Source organism: Paroedura picta, chromosome 6, assembly GCF_049243985.1.
Source record: "Paroedura picta isolate Pp20150507F chromosome 6, Ppicta_v3.0, whole genome shotgun sequence".
In the NCBI taxonomy this organism is placed as follows: Eukaryota; Metazoa; Chordata; class Lepidosauria; order Squamata; family Gekkonidae; genus Paroedura; species Paroedura picta.
The window spans coordinates 18,194,985-18,218,947 of NC_135374.1; the positions used below are offsets into that span (position 1 = coordinate 18,194,985).

The following is a 23,963-nucleotide window of genomic DNA, read 5'->3' on the forward strand; positions in this document are numbered from 1 at the left end:
GGCAAGCCCTGCAAGAAACAGAAGAGAGAGAAGGAGAAATGCGGGGATAGAGCAGCCCCGCATATAGCCGCGCTCGATGGGAGATCGGAAGTGAAGGTTGCAAATAAACTCATTCCATCTCTATGTCCACTGCAGGGAGCGCCCGGTGATTGGTCCATCCTGCATCCTGCTGATGACGTCTGCTCTGGGCTGCTTTGGTTTGTCCTCTCTTAAAGGGCTGCTTTGCAAATGGGAGCGGGTGGTTCCTTGTTTTGCAGGGTGAGGGGTTGTAAGGTGGCAGTGTTGCATTGCACTGCACTGCACTGCACTACTTTGCGTTGCATTGCGTTGCATTGCAGGGTCGCAGCCCGGTGCACGCCTACTCAGAAGGAAGTGTCCTTGCTTTCAAGGGGGTTGCTTCTAAGACCGCTTGCACCCAGCGTGATCGCCTGCCCATTGAAGAGCGGCACCCACGATTAAGTAGGAGCTACTGCAATAGAGGCCTTTGAACGCCCTCTAGAGGCTCACCCCGCCCTTCACTTCCCCAGGGGTGTGGTAGCCCCCAACCTAAGTTAAAGAGGACCATTAACTGCGAATGGGAGAAGTCAGAGAATCATTGCTTTGTCCTTCACCTTTCGTGTCCTCCACAAGATGCTGATGAGGTTAACCTATTTTGCCCCAACCGCGAAAGGTGACTTAGCCTGAAAGACCAGGGTTGCTCTGGCCAGCCAGGTTGCTTCCCAGGAGAGCAGAGATTTGAACCCGGATCTTTCCATTCCGGTGGCCATCAACCTCAGTTCTCATCTATTTAGGTGTACCAGTGTCCACCCTTCCTCTTGCCAGCTTTCATTTATGCAAGTTGTGGCTTCCTTGGAGCGGCTTGCCATGGAGAGCGTGCGCTGGGCGTTTTCCTACGCCTCCTGGGCCCCCTGCCGTGAGGACTGGCTGCTGGCCATGCGCCTGGTCCAGCCTGAAGAGAAGGAGCGCATCGGACAGTTCGTCTTTGCCCGTGATGCCAAGGCTGCCATGGTATATTTATTTGTCAACCTCTTCCACTCTTTGACCGTTAAATGTGCCCAGATGATGGGAGTTACTGCAAGAGCTGTTCAAACCATTGGTGTTTAGTCCCCCAGAGATGTACTAACCACTAGACCAGACAAAACAGAAGAGTCTGCTGGCCTGCTGTGACATTCCTTCCCACGGACTTGCTAATTGTTTTAAAGGTTCTATTATACCCTCTGTTTGGTACATCTGTTCCAGGAGGAATCAGCCTTTCCAGATTTAAATGTGATGCTGTGCCACATTATGTACATCACTGTTGTGTTCACGGCACAGTTCTACTGGCACGTGAGATCTGTAGCTCAGACAGACATTTTGCTAGTGCACTAATGTTACATATGAGTGGCATTGCACTGGCAGGCCCATTTTATCTCTCCAGAATGTTTTATATCCTTCCTTTCCTGCCTGGTGCCCAGAATAGTATCCGTGGGACTCCCTTCTCTTGCAGCAACCCTTGGAGATAGGTGAGGCGGAGGACCCAAGTATACTTTAAGTTCGCCCAATACGTTTTGGGGCTAAACTGGGGATTTGTGCCTTGGCCCCCTAGATCCTATTGTAAACATTTGATTGTGCTGGGTCTCACTGGGAGTCTGAGCATTATCTGTGCCATCCTGAGAAGTCCTGCTTGCTGGCCAAGCTCATATTTAAATCATGGCATCGTGCAGGAAGAGGATAAAAACATTCTGGAGTGATAAAATGGGCCTGCCAATGACTGTTTATGCACAGGAGGTTTCATGCCGGGCTGCAGGCTGGAATTTTAGTCGTGGCAGGTTGCCCCATCTCTTCCTGCACCCACATGGGGGAGCCCTTGGCCCGGTGCACCTCATCTGCCCCCAATTTGTGCTCCTGCACGAGAGCTGGGGCAGTGAAGTTCCCAGTGCATAAAGGGTCAATGCAACACCACTCAAATGTAATGGTTGTGCGTGTCCTTCAGGAATAGGGTTGCAAGCCCCAAGTCAGGAGATACCTGGAGATTTTGGGGATGAAGTCTGGGGAGGGGATTGGAGGGATTTCAGTGGAGTATAACGCCACAGATTCTATTTTCCAAAGTTTTCATTTTCTCCAGGTGAACTGATCTCCATCAACTAAAGATCCGTTGTAATAATGGGAGATCTCCAGTCACCAGCTGAAGATTGGCATCCCTACCCAAGAACCATTTCTATTTTGACTTGATCCTGAAACATCTTCTAGGACCACATGCTAACAGTGCAGTCCCAAGCATAGTTATGCTCTTTCTAAGCCCACTGGCTTCAACAGTTATTGAAGGGTATAAATCTGTTTAGGATAGCACTGCCTAAGCATATTAAGTTTGGCTATTGTGCCGCCTGAACTGACTGAAAGGAAGAAAGTCTACTACAAAGCGAAAGCTATTCTATCAGCTGGCTTAAAAAAAAAAAAGGAAAACGGTGTTTTAGGTGAATTGCTTTTTCATTTATGAAGGAAGACTTTCCTAGTGTTCATTGTTTCTGTGTTTGTTTTTCAAAGGCTGGCCGTCTGCTGATAAGGAAATTAATTGCCGAAAAACTGAACATTCCTTGGAACGAAATACGCTTAGAAAGGACTTCAAAAGGCAAACCTGTCCTCGCGAATGACACAAGCCGTTCCCCTTTGAACTTCAACATCTCTCATCAAGGGAATTATGCGGTCCTGGCAGCTGAGCCTGACCGTCAGGTTGGCATTGATGTGATGAAGACGAGCTTGCCAGGTAACATACACTAGTGACTCCCCACATCTTTCTGCAAGGTCCCTCTGTGTCATGTGTGGCATACAGGGATGAGTAACCCCATTTTTCCAGTTGGCTGATGAATATTGTAGCCATTAAGGGATTTCTGGTGGCAGCAGAGCCTTGGCCAGTGACTGGCTGAGCTACTCTACTATCTTAGAGTCTTGGGTCAGTCGGACTCAACAATAGGGTCATCCTGCTGAGCACAACAACAAGCAAGAGAGCTGAGGGCAGGGACATGGAGGGAGTACAATGTTGCTGATACCTCTATGTCAGTTTGGTCTAGAGAGCCAGTGTGGAGTAACATTTAAAAGGTGTGGTCAGGTTGGATGCTCCATTCCTCCACATGAAACCATCTGGGTGATCTTGGGCCAGTCAAGGGGGAAGTGATTCCTAGGATAACTGGAGGAAAGTATGGAGCCAGCAACTGCAAGGCTATTCACACATTGATTTGAAATATTCACCTAAATCTGTATCTGTAGATTTCTAGGACATTTCTGCAAGTGACTTGACTTATGTGTTTGAAGGATGTTTGGAAGCAAGAATAAAGAGCTGAAGGGATTTAATAACAGTGAAGCTGGGTAAGATGGCAATGTATAACGCTTACTAGGAGTATAAACATTTGTGAAAATATTTAGCTGGGGTAGGCAGTGGGGCCAGGCTAGGAGCGCCTTCCTGGGCCAAGTTACACCCTTCTACATCCATTGAAATCAGCGGGTTTGGGGGTCTAACTCTGCTGCTGATTTGCACTGCACAGATGACGAATTTCTTCTGCTGAAGTACAGGGTAAGAACAAAGGACGTTTGGTTGATGGTTTGCTGTAGAGACATCCATGAATCATACCTATAGAAATCAAATATGATTTCTATCTTCCAAAATGTCAGAGTAAGAATTTCCAAGGCAATATGGTTGAAAGGAAGTTCTGGGGCTGTCAGAAGACTGTTTTCAGGAAAAGACCCTTCAGTGATGGGTATTTTTGTATTTTTCCTCCCAAAGTGGGTATCTCACGACTCGCCACAGGGTTGTGCTATTGCTCTGTAAATACTTCTTCAGGCTTCACTTCTCCAGCCCTTTGGCAAAAATGGGGAGCTCTTGTGTTTATTCTTTTAAGCTGCAAAGGCAATTTAAGGATCAGAAGAGATAGCATTTAGTCCTGCATCCTTAAAGACAGTCCTCGTGGAGTAATTCCTTGATTTACAAAACTGGGCCGTCTTTCGAACATCTCGTTCTACCAACTACTTGATGGCAGCAAGCCTAAAAGTGTGTTTTCATTGTGGATGTAAATTAATTAATCACCTCTGTGGGTAAGTTTGGGGGGACGGGGCTGGAAAACCTCATGTAAGAAGCTCCACATCCTTGCCAAATTGCGATTTCCAGAATTCTGCGGGAGAGTCAAGAGAGTTAAAACTGATAGTGAGCGGGAAAGTTTGTAAAGGGCTTGTATTCTTAGCATCAAGTGCTTTTGTAGCTTCTTTTTTTAGCCTTTTGTGTGTGAGACAGATTTTTTTCCAGCAATTCCCTACAGAACAGTTAGCAAAGTGCCGTATTTGATGTTCTTCTTGTCTGTCTTTTTAAAAAAACGGTCTCCAAAAAGAGGCCATTTAAAATTAGCACAGAGAGTACTGGGGCCAAGAGAGCTAAATGGTGGTAGGCTGGGATTTTTCCTCCTCCATGAGTTCCTCGTGGATATCTGTTTGCTTTTTGCCGTTTCAGATTTATAAAGTGTCAACAGAATCCTTAGAATCCAACCAAAGCTTAATATTCTTAAATTCTATTGATGTAAGCAAGATAATTAAATGAGCGTTTAGTCCTTTTCCACTGAGATTCATGAAACCTGGAAATATATACTTTTGACTACATCTTCCTGTCCCCTGGGACCTTTTCTCCTGAATCTTCCTGTGCACCAGCTTCTGCCTTCAGGTTGCAGCCTACTTGGTGTTTTCCTTCTTGGGGTAGCTCACCTGGCATTGACCAGAGCCTGTGCTATGTATGTGGTAGCTCCTGTCCTATGGAAGAAGGTTCCTGAGGTCTTGATGGCAACCACTATCTTTAGATGTTTTTAGGAGGCATTGCAAGGCCATTTTAATCACTAGGGCTTCTCATTCATGGGATGCAGTCTATAAGAAGGCCTTCTGACCTGGATGGGCCAAACTAACCAGATCTCATCAGATCTCAGAAGCTGGGTTGGCCCTGGTTCATACTTAGATGGGGGATTGCCAAGGAATTCCAGGGTCACTCCATAGAGGCAGGTTTTGGCAAACCACCTCTGAACATTTCTTGCCTTGAAAACCTTAGCTAAAACTTTCCAATACCAGCCTGTAGATATTTGTTGGGCAGGAGGGTGGTTGCTTGGGGTTTTATTGTACTTTCTATGACGATATGTACATTTGTTGTTAAGTCCCCTTGCACCATGAAGGAAAGGCAGGGTGTACCTATGTCAGTAAAATAAATTCAGGTCAGTATGGGGATCTGAGGCATCAACCACTTTTGTGGTCCTTCCTGTTGGCCTCTATGGTTCTAGGCGAGACCCGAAAAGCCTCAGATGCAGGAGGGGAGGGGGTTAGCTTCTCCCCCCAGGTGACACGAAACCCCAGAAATAGCTTGGTTTAGGCCATCAGATGTCTCCCTCAGAAGGGGATCATTCTCCAAAATCAACCCTCCCCATGTGCTCAGGAATGTTTAGACATGGTCCAGGTCCCACTAATGGCACCTGGGTTCTGTAAAACGAAGTGTTGGAACTGCATAGGCCATTGGCCTGATCCAACATGGCTTCTCTTATGTTCTTGAGCCAACAACTGTTTTGAGTTTTTCGGTTTCTTTCTGAAATCTGAGCCCACTACAAATTTCAAGACTCCTGTTAACACGTACACGCTCACAATCCTATCAGTCCTTTCCAAAAGCCTTTTACTTGCTTTCTGCATTAGTATGTAAATATTTTCATCTGTCCTTAGGGCTTTTCCTCCTCCTTTCAGCTAATGGTTATCATCTATCCTTTGCCAGGGGAAATCAATTAAAAATAAGTTAAAACTAATTTTACAACTGCTGACGCAAAGCTGGATTGTCTGCTTTCCAAAATTAACACTCTAGAGAGAGCGAGGTTCTGATACAATTCATTCTGAAGGAAATTAGACATGAAGACTCTGAGAACCAATTATTCCTCCTCACCCTCTCGCAGTCCCCCCATGGTTGCTCAGGAACAATCTTACGGTGTTTCATGGGGGAGTTGCTTTCAGGTAGGAATGCATTAGATTGCAGCTCTGATGGAGCTTCATGGTTTCTGGGTTGAATCGTTCCTGGGGTTTTCGATGGCAAAAGAGGGAGAAGCCCCCCTTGTGACCACCGGCCGGCTGTAATGAGAAGAATCAGTGCAGATTGAGCAGGACAGCTGGTAGGAGCCAACCCTTGATTTAGTGCCTAGGATTATTACTCCTAATTTTTATTACTTCATTTGGTTGAGACAGTTATACCCCACTTTCCTTCCTAAGCAGGGATCCCGAACACCTTGGAATGTCCCTTTCCCCTTCCTCTGTTTTATCCTCACAATGACTCTGTGGTAAGTAGGGTTGATAGGTCCCTCCTGGCAATTGGCAGGGTATGGGGGGGGGGACTTACCAGGAGCAGCAGGGAAGCCCATCTGATGTATAGTGATGTGTTTGTGTCACTTCCTACTTGACCCAGAAGTGACATCATTATGTCCAAGATGTTGGGGCAACCCTCTGGTATTTGAACAATGGAAAGTTTGGCTTCTACCACACAAATGATGACGTCGCTTCTGGATCACATGAGCAGCGATGTAAACATGTCACTGCACCTTGGGTAGATCTTCCTCTTTTCTTGTGGTACGTTCCCCCTCCCCACGCTAGCCAGCTGATCAGCGGTGGCGAGATAGGGCCTGGCAGTGCAGGACTCCCCATCTCCACCGGGGTGTATGGCAACCTTATAAGTAAGTTAGTCTGAGAGAATGAGTGACCCAAGTTCACCCAGCAAAATCCCATGGCAGAGTAAGGAATTCACAGTGCCATCAAGTCGCCTCTATGGATTGATGTCTTCCAAACGTCCTATAGTTATATCCTTGCTCAGTCTTGCAAACGGAGTGCTGTGACTTCCTTGACTGAGTCAATCCAGCTCATGTTGGGTCTTCCTCTTTCCCTGCTGCCTTCCACTTTTCCAAGCATGACGGCCTTTCTCAGTGACTCCTGTCTTCTCATAATGTGACCATGTTGGCTTCTAGAGATTTGAGCTAGAGCCCACCGATTTGTCTTTTTGGCAGTCGGTATCTTCCAAGACCACACTTCAAATGAGTCAACTTTCTTCCCATCAGCTTTCTTCATTGTCCATACTAGTCTGACACAAACTACTACTGCCATGTGGTATTTGACGTGCTGTTTTGAAGAAAAACAGACTGCCTTATCTTGCCTGAAGGGATGGGAGGAATTCTCTTTTAAACTATCAGCAGAAGGAAATAGGAGTTGACAAAGAAATTCTTAGTCACTTTGTGACATATAAAACTCCTTTGTTGCATTGATGCTGCTAATAAGAGGGGCCCTGCCAAGAAGTTTTGCCATGATTTTATCCTTCATCTGGAACAATAAGGCAATACACAAACCTCTGTCATGCAGAATGATGGGCAAAGAGAGAATGGTTTCCTTCTTTTTAAAAGCAAAACTAAGAGCTGTCTTGTATGTTAATCCCCCCTTCCCCTAAATCTTGAAAGAAGTTGAAGGAAAAATTTACTTTTATTCTTGATGAAGGCTTCCTTTTTTCTTTTTCTTTTTCTTTTTTCTTTGTCTGTTGAGGGAATATAGTTCAGAATTCAGACCTCCAGTTCAAAGTAAGAACACAGAGAAACAACACTGGCAGCATCAGATGTTTCAATGTGAAATGGCTCTTCTGAGAAACAGGGAGGGTGCAGAATGGAAGACCCCTCGATTCCCTTGCCAAGATTTTGTTCTAGAAGAAACGGAGTTTGAACAAGACAAAAATATCCCTTTTGCATGAGGATCACTCATTCCTGAAGTCTCTTATGCCCTTAGATTCTTTCCGTGATAATATGTGATTCTCCTAATAGGTTGGCTCCTGCAGTTGTTCCATATGGCAAAGAGGTTTGATATAATTTTTGCTTTCTCAAGTCTCAAGCAGACTGTAGCTGAAGTCAACAAATAAATGATGTCCTTATTGTTTCTGGGACAAGAAGATAAGCTATCTAGGTACAACGTGGAACTCTTTAGTCTGCTTATTCAGAAAATGTCCATTTTCATCTGAGACTCTGGTGGGGAGTGGTTGGGATTTGATTAAACATTTTTATCCCGTCCTTCCTTTAAGAAGCTCATGGGTGCCTGCATGTTTCTCCTGTCTTCATTTTATCTTCATAACAACCCTGCGAGGAGAGAGTTACTGGCTCAAGGCCACCAGTAAGCTCTGAACACAAGACGTCAGATCCTGGAGAGCCAATGCAGTGTAGTTGTTTTGGTTTGGGTGTTGGACTAAGATCTGGTGGTGCCATCCTAAGCAGAGTTGCACCCTTCTGTCTATTAAGGGTTTAACTGATTAGAATGGCACTGTGGGAGATTCAGGTTCATATATTCATTCAACTCACAGGTTTGTTCAGTAGGACTCTCTCAAAGAAAAGCCTTCTTTGGATTGTATTGTAGTTCAGGGATCCTCAACCAGTGGTCCTCCAGATGTTCATGGACTACAATTCCCATGAGCCCCTGCCAGCATTTGCTGGCAGGGGCTCATGGGAATTGTAGTCCATGAACATCTGGAGGACCACTGGTTGATTACCCCTGTAGTTGACGTAAGTAGTACGGCCCATGCACCAATGGCTGCCTATTCCAGGAATGCCCAAATTAAGCTAAGAGGGCAGGGGAAGTCCTTAAAAACTTTCTCATAGGAAACTTCAAGAACTAGTGTATTGCTACAAATGCCTTATGCAGGGAATCAAACTTGCCTTTTTTTAAAAAAGGGTCTCAAAGTATAACATATTTTTATTTCCTAAAGCAAAACGTGTTCTGCACAGCCGTTGCCTGTTTCCCTGCCATTACCATTTGTCGGATTTTAGTGCCAGTAAATTAAAATAATGAGTCTGGTAGTAATTTTCCAGCGTTCTCAGCCTCATAAACGACAGCTTCAGGTTCTCCAGGTCCAGCTTAATGCCGAGTAGATTGTCTGGTGATTCCTCCACCTATCTGCTGAAATTATACTTCCGTTTTTCTTCAGGCTGCCCCAATGTGCTGTGAATTGTTCTCCCTCCCCCTCTTTAAAAAAATTAAATGATTCTGCTGTCGCCTTGAGTATTCTCTGATGTATTTCTTTGGAGCTCTGTCTGCCAGCAGCTCTGTCCATTTTATCCCAGGCATTTCACTTCAAATTCTCCCACCCCCAACCGTAAAATATAAGTCAGACCTCAAGGGAACCTTGAAGGTTCTGTCGCAAAAACACCGAACAAGAGGAGGATTGTTTGAATATCCTTGCATAGTGACACTGGTGTGCCTTCGTACAACCTACTTGTAGGTGGTAGGTTGTCTTGTACGAACATTTGGGTGACGAACGAACAAGGATGGTTTCTCCAATTTATCATTCATGTTGCTATCTGTTGATGAGGGTCCCTCAATCCCAGGCATTGCCTTTCTGTTTGTTACAAGGGACTGCTGGGTCAGGGAAGGGGGGGGAAAGTGTGTGTGTGGGAAGGAGAGCTACAGAATAGTCATAGGGTGCAACTTGGTGTTTTGCATTGACTGTGTATATTTTGGATAACTTTCTATTTTATCCTTTTAAGATGTATTTTTCCCACGGATGTGTTAGAATTCACATGTTTATTCATCTTTAAGACATCTTTCCAGTCCTTGTTTATTTGCATGTATATTAGGTTTTCCTTAGAGGTCGTTATGTCACATAATTTGCCATGCTTGCTTTTTGAAATGGAATGGCCAACCAATGGTTTCCATGATCTTTTTTGACATTGCATCAGAAGCTCCTTGTGGATTGAAGAGTTACCATCTTCAGACAAGGGAAATGCAACCTAAGGAGCCAGTGCAAAAGTGCTAACTTGAAATTAATTACTATATTTGTGGATATCTCAGCACAGCATAGAGCCTCTTGTGGCGCAGAATGGTAAGGCAGCAGACGTGCAGTCTGAAAGCTCTGCCCATGAGGCTGGGAGTTCATTCCCAGCAGCCGGCTCATGGTTGACTCAGCCTTCCATCCTTCCAAGGGTGGTAAAATGAGTACCCAGCTTGCTGGGGGGTAAACGGTAATGCCTGGGGAAGGCACTGGCAAACCACCCCGCATTGAGTTTGCCATGAAAACGCTAGAGGGCGTCACCCCAAGGGTCAGACATGACTCGGTGCTTGCACAGGGGATACCTTTACCTTTACAGCACGGTCTAGTCTTTACATGTGCATTTAGGGTTCCCAGACTCCGGCTGGGGGTGGGAGGTCCCTCACTCTGGGACCCCTCCCCCCACACCAATCAACTAGCCTGTAGGAGGACTTTTCAACAGCAAACTCAGGCCTAGGTTTCTGCCACTGGCAATACAACAACATCACTTCTGTTGTACCAGAAGTCATGTCACCAGAAGGGTGGGCCTCAGTTTGCTGTGGGTAAGTGACCCTACCCTACCCTCACCCATTGTTTGAGGGTACATGGCCACTGATGTACCCTCTTTGTTAAAGTGGCCACTGATGTACCCTCTTTGGTACCATTGGTAAAGTGGGACAACATTGACCGGGGGGGGGGGTCTTGATTAAAAATTTGGTCTAAATGGAGCAACAAAAATTTGATAGAATGCATAGAACGCAAAAATAGTATTGTAATATATATTTTTTTAATGTCAACATAAGTACAATTTGTTGACAGAGAATGAGGTGGCTGGATGGAGTCACTGAAGCAAACTTAAAAGGACTCCAGGGAATGGTAGAGGACAGGAAGGCCTGGAGGATCATTGTCCATGGGGTCGCAATGGGTCGGACACGACTTCGCACCTAACAACAGCAACAACAAGTACAATTTGCCAGGTGCCCCCAGATGTCCCTCCAAAAGTGGGACAATCTGGTCACCTTACACTGATGACAACTGTCTTTTACATTGTTGCTATACAGAATCCCCCAACAAGTCTTGCAAGATATTCTCCACAATTATATTTCATATAATGGAATCCAGTATGAAGATAGGCCTTGCTTCATCTGCAAATTCATATTGTAATCTTGTGGAAATAATTGTTTGACCTTTATAGTGGTAAACATCTCTTTTTTTCTGCACGGAATTCAGTCCAGACCTTATTGGTAAAAGGGGTGGGTGAGGGGAGTTGGACAGACTCCTCTTTTATAACTGTCACTCCAGCTGTTGTTTTATGCAAGAACCTTGGCATCCATTGATTGATTCTCTTTTTTAAAGTATATGATTAGACTTCAAAGGTGTCATAGCCTTCACGCGACATAGTTGGAATTCCTGTTTTCATTTGAAAGTTTGTTTAACTTTGCGATGCTAAATGGCGGACTGTGCCGGGCCAATTTTGCATTAAGGAGCCTGTCATTTAAAATTACATTGCCCTCACTTTTTAATAAAAAAAACATTCATTATGAGAATGCAAACCCTTGTGGCTTTTTAATTGGATCTTCTGTCCCGCTTCCTGCTACGGAGCAGGCTTATTTCACTGTGTCTAAGAGCAGCATCAAAGGGGGGTTGCGGTATAGGGAGGATCGGTCTGGTTCCTGAAATTAAAAAGGTATTTCTTCACGAGAAGCGTTTGTTAATAATGTTGTATCCTCTGTTGGAAGTACTGGGATAAAAGTTAAGCATTCACTGCGTTGATGTTAAGCATCAGTGAGGTCAACCCAACGCTGCCTTGGATAGTCCCTGCTAAAGGTAAAGGTCTCCCCTGTGCCAGCACTGGGTCATGTCTGACCCTTGGGGTGACGCCCTCTAGCGTTTTCTTGGCAGACTCAATACGGGGTGGTTTGCCAGTGCCTTCCCCAGTCATTACCGTTTACCCCCCAGCAAGTTGGGTACTCATTTTACTGACCTCAGGAGGATGGAAGGCTGAGTCAACCTTGAGCCGGCTGCTGGGGTCGAACTCCCAGCCTCATAGTCAGAGCTTCAGACAGCATGTTGGCTGCCTTACCACCCTGCACCACAAGAGGCTGCTGCTAGACAGATTTAAAAAGCTAAGCAGGGTCAGCCCTGCCTAGTATTTGCACGGGAGACCTCCAAGGGAGGCCCGGGTTGCAATGCAGAGGGAGGCAAAGGTATCCCTCGGATTGTCTCTTGCCTTGAAAATCCTAAGGGGCTGCCGTTGTCAGTAAAAAATAAATTAACCCAGGCTCTCTAATTCAGGAATACCCTTTTTAATACAAAGAAATGCTCCCCTTGATTTAAAGACAATTCTGTTTAAATCTAGTAGGTAAACAACTTATGAATCAAGGAAGAAAACAGCAATCAAGCCACTGAACCGACGTTAGGAGAATGTCGATCTCTTAGTGTATCCATTAACAAGACACGATGTATTCTAATTGCAGCTACGGTCAGGGATGACTACGTATCTGTAGCCGGGAAGGGCTCCTGTGCTGACCCCCCCCCTCAAGCTAATAATGTAACTTTCTAATTGCAGGAAGTGGTTCGATTCCTGACTTCTTTCGCATTATGAACCGGCAGTTTACGGGGGGAGAGTGGCGGACCATCACATCCATGCAGAATGAATGGCTTCAGTTGGATATGTTTCATAGACATTGGGTAATGGAGTTGTTGTTTTTTTTTAAAGAATCTAAAAATGTTTGTGTGTTGTTCATAATCGAGTTAACACCATCCCTGTTCAAACTTTTGAGTGCCTTTAGAATAATGGAATCATAGAATAATTGAGTTGGAAGGGACCTCATGGGTCGTCTAGTCCAACCCCCTGCACTATGCAGGACACTCACATCCCAATTGCTCATCCACTGTAACCTGCCACCCCTTGAGCCTTCACAGAATTAGCCTCTTTGTCAGAAGGCTATCCAGCCTCTGTTTAAAAATTTCCAAAGATGGAGAACCCATCACCTCCCGAGGAAGCCTGTTCCACCTAGAAACCGCTCTGACTGTCAGGAACTTCTTCCGGAGGTTTAGACAGAATTTCTTTTGAATTAATTTCATCCCATTGGTTCTGGTCCGTCTCTCTGGGACAAGAGAGAACAACTCTGCTCCATCCTCTATATGGCACCCTTTTAAATACTTGAAGATGTTTATCAAATCGCCTTTACTTTGAAGCACAGTGTTCTTCATCACTTCACAATACTTAAAAGAAGGAATTAGCTTTGAAAACCTAGTGGAAGTACAAGGCAAATGCTCCTCCCCCCCCCTGTTTCTAACCACCACACAGCTTCTCCCCAGGAATCATCATTTTGCCTTTTGGTTTATTTGATTTTGGAATTCTAAGACTCTTACTGACTCCTTTGGGAATCAATCAGGAGGCACCTCTCTGAACAAAAGCATGTTCCTTCTACCCGCTGGAAGGAATTTTTCTCCTGCAGTTAAATACATACAGGACTGCATACTGTTGCTCTGTCGCTGCTCATTGAAAACGTGGTCATGTCACAAGTCATGGCTTAATAGGGGAGCGTCTCCTTGACATGCAAAAAGCCCCACGTTCAATCCTGGGCATCTACAGTTAAGATGGTCAAGTATAGGAAAGTTCTGTACTTGAGACCCTGAAAAGTCCTTGCCCGTTTAATACGTTGGTAAGCTAGTGATCTGGCTTGATGGTCCCGTTCTTAAGTTATAGTGAATGCACATAGAACCTATGTAAATGTTGAGTCCATGTACAGATTAAAAGAGCAATTGAGGGTGCCTCGTTATTCTCCTTCAGTGGGAGAAGTCATCCAAACTGGTGAGGTCATTTATGCTTCCCACTCGCTCCAGGTGGGGCTATGCAAATGTACTTAGACCGTATTGGCTCCGAGTGAGGCTCACCCTCCAGTCCTTTCATCCCTCGGATATACAAGTGTGGCAACAATATCTGATAAAGAGGAAGGGTCAGGAAATTTTCCTAGGCCTTTCTAGCTGGAACATTTCCAGAAATTTAAAAAAGCTACCCTTTTCCTTCTCTTAACTACCAATTAGTTTCAACAGTTCATATACTAGAGGTTTTAAGGGGCTATCCAAATCCATTGATTTCATGCTAAAGGCAGAATGGGCATTCCTATGCAACAGCTGTTTGTAGGAGTTCCTGCCCCTTTGGCTATAGGTCCAGATTCCACCAGAGACAGTTCCCTCCTAACAAATTGGAGATTCCTAATAGAATTGTTTGGGAGGGAAGGCAGCATGGTTCAGTCCGATCTTGTGAGATCTTGGAAAGTAAGGAGGGTTGATACTTTGAAGGTAGACCATCAAGGCAGAGGAAGGCAATGGCAAACCACCTGTACTGTTTACTCGCCTTGAAAGCCCCTCGCTGTGGTCACCGTAAGTTGGCTGCGATTTGACCATACTTTACACACCCACACAATGAAATCATTGAAGCATAGGAGAGAGGCACCCCTTGTGTTGAAACTATGTGGTCTAATGCAGGGGTAGTCAACCTGTGGTCCTCCAGATGTCCATGGACTACAGTTCCCATGAGCCCCTGCTGGGAATTGGTTCCCTCATTGGGAATTGGTCCATGGACATCTGGAGGACCACAGGTTGACTACCCCTGGTCGAATGGGTTGGAGATTGGCTTAGTCCAACAGTTACAGAGGTGGTCAAAGACACTGAGAAAGCATTGTGGCAACTTGACAAGCTTTAAGAGAACAGCATCCCTGTGACAAATGGGTTGTGGATTTGTGCGTGCCGGAGAAACATCGATCCAGAGGTCCGAGGCGCTGCGCTGCTGCTCTCTGTTCTTTTCTAAGGCTTTAAAAGGCTAATGAGTCCTGTTCTTGGCATTCTAGAGCCAGCCCTTGCGTTGTTTGCGCTTTAAGAGGAATTTCAGGGCTGCCAAGTTTAATCAATAGACTAATCAAGTAAAGCTTTATTTGATTGTGGCGGAGGCGATATTGATAAGTGGGGCTGCGAGTTAAAAACATAGAGGAGTGCCTTTGGGGGACTTTGCTTCTGGACTGTTAGGGAATGTTTAAAAAAATAAGAAAGGAAATTAAAGTCCAAATGGCCTCCTAGCAACAAATTATTCAAGCTTCATTTCTCTGGGCCCGCTTACAGTCTGGTGAGTCATGAAATAAAAATGTCTCTCTTATTTCTGAAAGGACATAAATGGACCGTGCAAATGTCTAGCCAGGCCCAATTTCCCTCGTCCCTTGAGTTACCATAAAGAGCCAGTGTGATATAGTGGGAAGAGGGCTAGACTAGGATCTGGGGAAGCCAGGTTCAAATCCCCACTCTGCCATGGAAGGAAGCTCACTGGGAGATCTGGGGCCAGACATTTCCAGCCTAACCTTCCTTACAGGGTTGAGGGAAGGGTTGCCAGCTCTGGGTTGGGAAATACCTGGAGATTTTGGGAGTGGAGCTAGGAATGGGCAGGTTTTGGAGCCGGGAGGGACCTCAGTGGAGTATAATGCTATCGAGTCCATCCTCCAAAGCAACCCTTTTATCCAGTGGAACCCATCTCTTTAGCCTGGAGATGAACTGTAAAACAGGAGGATCCTCAGGTCACACCTGGGTCTTGGCATCCCTAGTTGATGGTGTGGATGACATGGAAGTGGGGGGAGAAGGAGGTTTTTGGGGTCCCTGCTGAGGAGAAATATGAGGTATAACTATCCAAATAAAATATTCTCCTCCTTGCCCTCCAACACTTGGGCAGCGATGGTAGTCTCACAGATTTATCTCACATTTTCTTCAGTATCACAAAAGAGACACTATGTTTAAACTTCCAGGTGGCATCTGGAGAGCTCCTGCTGTTACATATTATCTCCAGATTACCATTTTGCCCTGGAGAAAATGGCCACTTCGGAGGGTGGACTCTATGGTCTATTATCCTGCTGAGGCCCCTCCCCCTCCCCTGCCTTTTCCAGGCTCCACCCCCAACATCTCCAGGCTTTTCCCAGCCTAGAGAGAGCAACCCTACACCAGGGTTAATCCACCCGTGGTCCTCCAGATGTCCATGGACTACAATTCCCATGAGCCCCTGCCAGCATTTGCTGGCAGGGGCTCATGGGAATTGCAGTCCATGAACATCTGGAGAACCACAGGTTGACTACCGCTGCCCTACACTATGTTGGTGGTTTCATAAGATGCAAAATGTGTTTAATCTTATTTGACCAGTCACATCTGCCATGGGAGCTCGGAGAATGCTCTGAAGGCATGCGACCTAGGTCAACTGCCAGAGCTGAGCAGATTGACTCTATCCGGGAAACTGGCTGCAAACCAGACAGAAATCACTCCGAGTCCCTTGGAAGTGGGGGAGGGGATAACTGTCAAGAATCATCAACTGAAGGGCTGATGAAGGAGGGACAGAAATTAAAGGAAATTAAAGAACCAGTCAACAGACCTTGAAATGTTGCAACTAATGCTCGGCCGATGCCCATTTCTGTACAACAAGCATCAGCCCGGGGCTTCCTACACTAGTCCAGGTTTATTCCTTCAGCTCTGTAATTGGACGATTTCAGCATGGAAATTAATTTATACGTAAAGGCAAGAGAGACAACAGGGATTTAATAACCAGAGTCGTATAAGCATGCCAGCTTGGTGTAGTGGTTAGGAGTGCGGACTTCTAATCTGACGAGCCGGGTTTGATTCCCCACTCCCCCACATGCAGCCAGCTGGGTGACCTTGGGCTCGCCACAGCACTGATAAAGCTGTTCGGTCCAAGCAGTAGTATCAGGGCCGTCTCAGTCTCTCCTACCTCACAGGGTGTCTGTTGTGGGGAGAGGAAAGGGAAAGCGAATGTAAGCCGCTTTGAGACTCCTTTGGGTAGAGAAAAGTGGCATATAAGAACCAACTCTTCTTCTTCTTCAGTAATATCAGGGCTCTGTCAGCCTCACCCACCTCACAGGGTGTCTGCTGTGGGGAAAGAAAAGGGAAGGTGAATGTAAGCCACTTTGAGACTCCTTCGGGTAGAGAAAAGCCGCGTATAAGAACCAACTCTTCTTAATATCAGGGCTCTCTCAGCCTCACCTCCCTCACAGGGTGTCTTTTGTGGGGGGGGGGGGGAGGAAAGGTGATTGAGACTCCCTTGGGTAGAAAAAAGCAGCATATAAGAGCCAACTCATCTTATATGCATAGGCATTAAGCAGTAATAGTGTGACTCTCAGGTCTGTTGCTGTGAGGCCAACCCAAAAGGATTTGGGGGAGTACTCTGGGTATGTAAGCTCTAATGTGGTCTCGTGTAAACTTAATGACAAAAAGCCAAGTCCATATAGGGCATCCACCTGTGTTTGAATGTTTCCTTTGTAGGCATTAAAAGAGAGCTTTATAAAAGCCATTGGAGTTGGAATAGGTTTCGATCTCCAAAGGATAGAGTTTAACGTCTCCCCAGCACAGCTGGAAGTTGGAAGAACTTATAATGAGACAATTATGCTTCTGGACAGCGAAGAAGAAAAGGACTGGACTTTTGAGGTAAAGCTTCATAAGATTCTAGGGAGTCACACCATAGAAGCTTTCAAGTCACACAGTATTTTGTGCATCGCTACATGTTCTTCGCCGCCAGTGTGGTTGTAATGGTGAGAGTGTCCGATTGGGATCAGAGGGTCCGAGTTCAAATCCCCACTCTGCCGTGGAAGCTGGGTGCGTGATGTAGGCACACAACTTAGTTCAGCAGTAGAATAGGCTGCCTAAGGAGGTGGTGAGCTCCGCCTCACTGGCAGTCTTCAAGCAAAGGTTGGATACACACTTTTCTTGGATGCTTTAGGATGCTTAGGGCTGATCCTGCGTTGAGCAGCGGGTTGGACTAGATGGCCTGTATGGCCCCTTCCAAGTCTATGATTCTGTGATTCTATGATTCTAACTCTCAGACAGTAACTCACCAAGGGATTGTGAAGATATAATGGAGGAAATGTAAGAGGGGATGTAAATATAATATGTAAATAAGTAAAAATATTGATATGCAAATAGGGGGGCATAATTTGGATGTTTTCCCCAAAATGAGCCTCTTGTGGCGCAGAGTGGTAAGGCAGCCGTCTGAAAGCTTTGCCCATGAGGCTAGGAGTTCGATCCCAGCAGCCGGCTCAAGGTTGACTCAGCCTTCCATCCTTCCGAGGTTGGTAAAATGAGTACCCAGCTTGCTGGGGGGTAAACGGTAATGACTGGGGAAGGCACTGGCAAACCACCCTGTATTGAGTCTGCCATGAAAACGCTGGAGGGCGTCACCCCAAGACATGACTCGGTGCTTGCACAGGGGATACCTTTACCTTTACCTTTACCCCAATCAAAAGTATCCGTGGCTCTTTATATTTTCAAGGGTAGAAGCGGGACAGCTTCCCTGTCTCTCTGTATCTCAACCCCCCTCCTCCAAATTGACTGTCACCTTTTTATGCTTCTTGGACCCTGCTCACTGTTCCTCTAGGAGGATTGTCCCCCTTAATTTACAGATACGTATTTTCCTATCTTTGGGGCCAGGGGGTGGTGGTGGTGGTACATTCTCCCAAGTAGTTGAAACCCTCCATTGTTTGTGGATGGTCTATTTCTGCTTCTTATATATTGGCTCGAACCACTCATTTTCCTGTTAAAAAGTGGGTTGGGTCCTTTGACTCCGTTCCTCTCATTGAGGATTCTTGATTCAGTACCAAATGTTGGTGGTTCCTTCCCCACCACTGAACTCTCCTTCCAGTTTGCAGTACATTTAGTAGTGTATATTGAGGTTCTCTCCCTTTGTTGTGTCTTCACAACAATCCATTGAGGTTGGTCGAGAGTGTCTGGCCTCTTGAATTCCGTGGCAACTGGGGATTTGGACCTCGGTCTCCCAGGTCCCAGACCAGCATCCTAACCATGACATCATTCTGGCTGCTAATGCTGCAAGCTTGTTGAAAACCATTGTCTGTATTAAGAAATGTTATCCTAAATTTAGAGATTATCTTGTTATTTGGGGGATGATAAATTATACCGAAGAACGAAGTCTCTTTATCTCTCCGATGTTCCCCCAAAAAGGAGAAAAATCCATTTTGCTTGCTGGAAATATTTTCACAACCCTGAATTGCACCCTGTTGGAGCATCCAGAAAGTTTTTGACATCTGCGGTCAAGGTGGCCTCATGCCAGTATCAGCAGGAACTAGCATTACGATTCTTCTGCAGTGAAGGATTATGATAATGTAAATGACTAGAAATAATCTTGAAAAGGAGGAAATTATTTTTTGGCAGCTTGCGTTCAGCTGGACTAGATAAGCAACGAGAGGTTTGCTTTTTCACCATCTACGGTGAAAAGAAAACTAATTGTTATCGGCCAGGGTGCCCAAGGGATCACCTGGTTCCTGCATGAATGTGCCTGTCTATTGAATCCCAGGGCCAGTTACCCCCACTTTGCAAATGAAGAGAAATAGAGCCTTGGTTCTAGCTTCTTAGTCACAAGGGGGTTGGAAGAGGGGTGGTAGTGCTGTAGTGGGAAATGTTAAATCGGTGAAAAACACTTTTGCCTGTTCTGTAAGCAGAAATGCTGTGTATAGCAGGGGTAGTCAACCTGTGGTACTCCAGATGTCCATGGACTACAATTCCCATGAGCATATGCTGGCAGGGGCTCATGGGAATTGTAGTCCATGGACATCTGGAGGACCGCAGGTTGACTACCCCTGATGTATAGGATCCAAACATGTATTTGCAGCATGTCACAGTTCAGAAATATCAGAATACTCCCAAGATATTATTCTTTGTTTCATTTATTTTTTAAATCTTAACTAGGAAACCAGGTTAGATAATTGTCATCATGTTGCGGTCGCTCTGGGGAAACCAGAGGGGTCTAAAGACAAGCATGTTGAGGTAAGATGCTCTGGTAATTTTTAAATCAGTGTGTTTTGAGGGTAACTGCCACATTTAAATATTGTTCTCTGACATGGCCCATCCACTAGACAAACCTAAGCAATTTACTGATTGGCCCTCATTGGGAGAGTACTCTCTCCCTGTTGGTGGCACACCCCCAGGGAGGGCCAGTCAGGTAGGGAGTGAGTTGTCTACATGCAACTTGAATTTTATAATGTTTAGTGGTGATGATTATGGTGATATATTGTATTGGGGGTGATCCTGCTTTCCTCTCAAAGGGGGCCCAGGTCACAAGAGTAACACGGCTGGCCACCTGTCACCTTCGCCAAACCAAACTACTAGCGCCCTACTTGGCACCAGAACACCTAGCCACAGAGGCCCATAAAATATAGAACTAACACTGCTGGACACCAACAACTGTGGACAGCAACAACCCTAAAAGAACGGAGGACAAGGTGGTGGTGACCTGATATGTGTGATGGGAGGCACAGGTTGCTCTCTGCTGTGGGACGGATCCTTTTTATCCATTGCCACAAGGAAAAAGAAAACCGCAACCTGCTTTTTCTGCTCGTGGAAATCTTAGCCGTGTTTGTATGTGAACATAACCCTTTTTTGTTTGTTTCTTTCCTTTAAAGGTTCCTTGTTGTGAGGTGACCCAGTCTGCCTTCACAATGCTGGCTTTTGATGATTTAGTGGCTTCTGCTGTTCCTCTCGGACCTGAAGATCCTGCCTGCTGGGATCACTTTTGTTCTAGGCAGGATGGGCCAGCACGACAGAGTTCAAACTCAAGATAAGGCTGTTGACAAGAAATGAATTTGGAGGCACTCAAAGCCCACATGCTGTGCCTTTACCTGCAATTCATTTGTGTGTGTACGGGGAGGGGTGTATACTTGGAAGGAAGGGGTGGAAGGATAAACTGCCTTTAAGTTTAACACGTCAGCCTTTTTCCTAGATGGAGTGACCAACTTTTTGGCGATTGTCTTCTTGAAGCTGGATTTATTCTCAGACGTTACCTACGTTTTCCTGTTCTTTTAGCGCAGTGATGGCTTAGATCCAGCAGTAAAGATCTGCTAACACCGGAGGACCAAGTATTTCCCCCCCCCACACACACACACACTGATTTCCACCTCTCTTTCACACTGTAGACCTTCTGTTCAGCCCTCATGCTATACCTGCCCCTCAGGGCCACAGGCGGGAGCTGGGAGGTAGAGAAAATACAATTTTGCTGACGCAAATGCCCTCCATGAGCAGAGATTCACGGTGGGATCCAAATTATCCAGCTTCTGGGTTCCTTTTCGAAACAGAACATTCGGCACAGCCTTCTTTTCTGCTCTCGGCATCCTGCGGTGGTGAACATGAGGTTTTTCTCCCTGGAATCCTACCCACCATCTTTCACTCTGAAGAAACTCTTTTTACCCACCTTCACACATCTCTGAGGGCAAGAATGATGCAAATGAGATCAAGGAATGTCTTTGCTGAACCCATAAAGACCTGTGCCATGTCATGGGGAATAGCTGGCTAGAGATAGAAGCACCACACACTGCTGATAGATGAACAGGGCCTTTGTTTGCCCAAAATGTAATTTGCTTCTGAGGGTGCAGTTTCCTCTGCCTCCAGTTGTTGCCTACGCAGATTTCAGCTACTAGTGAATGGGGAGAAGGGTACGTGTGTTAATCTTGTTCTTCTCCATCTAATAATGGGACTTTGGGGGAACTGCCACCGTGGAAATAAACAAGAGCTAATAATGGTATCTTGAATCACTGGTGGAGTACAAATATCTAAGTCAATAAATTGTTCAGCAAGAATGAATTAAAGGTTCTCTGGTAGCAGAACAAAGTTGGATTCCAGCAGCAACGTTAAGACTAACAAAGTTTTATTCAAGGCATGAGCTTACACGTGCAATGAAGTGAAAACCACCAGACTACATATAAGGAGAGAATAAATGAGCCGTACGTTAGTCAACAGCATCCTGAAAATACCCAACAAATATGCAGTATATATACATAGTCTTGTGAATAGGCAAATGCCATTTTGGCCTGTATCAACAGGGGCATCACATCAAAATCACAAGATGTCATAGTCCCATTGTATGCGGCACTGGTCAGACCACACGTGGAGTACTGTGTGTAGTTCTGGAGGCCTCACTTCAATAAGGACGTAGATAAAATTGAAAGGGTACAGGGGAGAGTGACAAAGATGATCTGGGGCCAAGGGACCAAGCCCTATGAAGATAGGTTGAGGGACTTGGGAATGTTCAGCCTGGAGAAAAGGAGGTTGAGAGGGAACATGATAGCCCTTTTTAAATATTTGAAAGGGTGTCACTTGGAGGAGGGCAGGATGCTGTTTCCGTTGGCTGCAGAGGAGAGGACACGCAGTAATGGGTTTAAACTACAAGTACAATGATATAGGCTAGATATCGGGAAAAAAATTTCACAGTCAGAGTAGTTCAGCAGTGGAATAGGCTGCCTAAGGAGGTGGTGAGCTCCCCCTCACTGGCAGTCTTCAAGCAAAGGTTGGATACACACTTTTCTTGGATGCTTTAGGATGCTTTGGTATGATCCTGCGTTGAGCAGGGGGTTGGACTAGGTGACCTGCATGGCCCCTTCCAACTCTATGATTCTATGATTTCTATTTCATTGTCAGAGGAAGTGTGCGTGCACATGAAAGTTCACACCTTGAATAAAAATTTATTGGTCTTCAAGGTGCCATTGTATACAAGCTGTGTTCAAGGATCTCTGTTGGCAAAATGACTTTAAAAAAAAAAGTAAATTGAGATAATCTAGCAAATGGAATTTACTTAAAAAGGACAAATAATCTACACATTCAGTTAAATAAACATGAAGTAAATACACTTCCTAACTCTTAAGAGCATTACTGACTCCCAAGATTAGTTTTGAAATCTCCTGCCCTGGAGGACAGAGGGAAAGTGTCTGTGTGTATTTATGAAACTGGATGTACAAAGGATTTACTGGATGTAAAATACGATTTTAAATATAGAAAATATTTTTTATTTAAAATATTTATAGCCTGCCTTTTAGTGTATTTAAATCCACAAGGAAGCTTCTAATTTTTTTTAAAAACTGATAATGACAAATGAAATTCTAAATTATGCAACTGTAGAATAGCCCCGTGAGAGTTTTTGGTCTCATTCACAATGAAGCATGTTGGTTGGTTGGTTGGTTGGGGGGGGGGGGCGGGTAGTAGATTTCTAGAACAAAATAAGCATTTCAAAGTGTATGTTGCCCTTCTCTTCAATAACAATGAAGTGGCATTAAACTACCACAAAGGTAGAAGTATTGTAAGATTGTCTGCAGCACAATTTACATAGTGTAGTGGCCAGTAAGAAAAGGAGGCTAAAGGACTGAGTATCAGAGGACAGATTTTGCCTGGCACCTAAAAATGGCACACAGAAGGGGCAACGGGCATCTCTCCAGAAGAAGTTTCATCAACAGAGCATGACCACAGAACAAGCCCTGTCTTTGGTAGATGCTCAGAGAAGGGCCTCTGAATTCATCAATTACTGGGCAAGATAGTATGGAAGACGGAGGTCCTTCAGAAAACTTCATTTTCACTGGTCTAATGTGTTATAGCCAAGAGTCAGTAAAAGATCCCTGAGCAGTGAGATGACTTCCTAATTGCAGCCTAGTTTCTGTGACCTGGACAGCTCCTTAGAGCAGGGGTAGTCAACCTGTGGTCCTCCAGATGTTCATGGACTACATTTCCTATGAGCTCCTGCCAGCAAACGCTGCTAGGGGCTCGTGGGAATTGTAGTCCATGAACATCTGGAGGACCACAGGTAGACTACCCCTGCCTTAGAGCTATCTGGTCTGGATGTTATCAAGACATGAATAGCCACGTTGCCTGGTGGTGGAAAATGTTGTCAAGTCACAGTTGGCTTATGGTGCCCCTGTGGTGTTTTCAAGGCAAGAAACATTCAGAGATGGTTTGCCGTTGTCTGCCTCTGAGTCGTGTTTCTGACGTTCCTTGGTCCAAATATTAGCTCGGGCCAACACTGCTTAGCCATTTGGCTCCTGCCAGTGGAAAATTAGCTATTTATTTATTTATTTATTTATTTATTAGATTTGTAGGCCAGTGTTATGGTGGCCAACAGCATGAAAAAAAAATACAATACATAATACAATACTAAAAACATACCAACAGTAAAAGACTCAACATCCAGCCCCCATTGATTCCAGGCAATGATGTTACCCGGAGCATTTTAGAGGAGATCTTCCAATCCAACCTTGACCAAAAGCCTGGTGGAAGAGCTCCTTCTGGAAGGCTTGCGGAACTCCGGGAGCTTATTCCACCAGGTGGGGGCCAGGATTGAAAAGGT

General features: G+C 45.3%; 1 protein-coding gene across 2 annotated transcripts; it reads left to right on the top strand.

The window, feature by feature from the left end:
• Positions 1–5: 5 nt before the first annotated feature.
• Positions 6–22,498, top strand: AASDHPPT (aminoadipate-semialdehyde dehydrogenase-phosphopantetheinyl transferase). 2 transcript variants are annotated; one of them, XM_077341565.1, is made up of 7 exons: positions 6–197; positions 792–1,008; positions 2,524–2,743; positions 12,369–12,490; positions 17,117–17,278; positions 19,550–19,627; positions 20,263–22,498. In XM_077341565.1, exons 2-7 carry the CDS (start codon positions 832–834, stop codon positions 20,419–20,421), a joined length of 918 nt encoding a protein of 305 aa, XP_077197680.1. In that variant the 5' UTR covers positions 6–197; positions 792–831; the 3' UTR covers positions 20,422–22,498. The 2 variants fall into 2 exon arrangements, with proteins under 2 accessions (XP_077197680.1, XP_077197681.1); XM_077341566.1 differs by lacking the exons at positions 6–197; positions 17,117–17,278 and having other exon boundaries at positions 206–1,008.
• Positions 22,499–23,963: the final 1,465 nt, after the last annotated feature.

Bases quoted from the DNA above. Each gene is read 5' to 3' on its own strand.
- AASDHPPT (XM_077341565.1), top strand. From the start codon at position 832: ATGCAAGTTGTGGCTTCCTTGGAGCGGCTTGCCATGGAGAGCGTGCGC. The intron at 2,744-12,368 runs GTAACATACACT...TTCTAATTGCAG, and splicing joins GATGAAGACGAGCTTGCCAG to GAAGTGGTTCGATTCCTGAC. The intron at 12,491-17,116 runs GTAATGGAGTTG...TTTCCTTTGTAG, and splicing joins ATATGTTTCATAGACATTGG to GCATTAAAAGAGAGCTTTAT.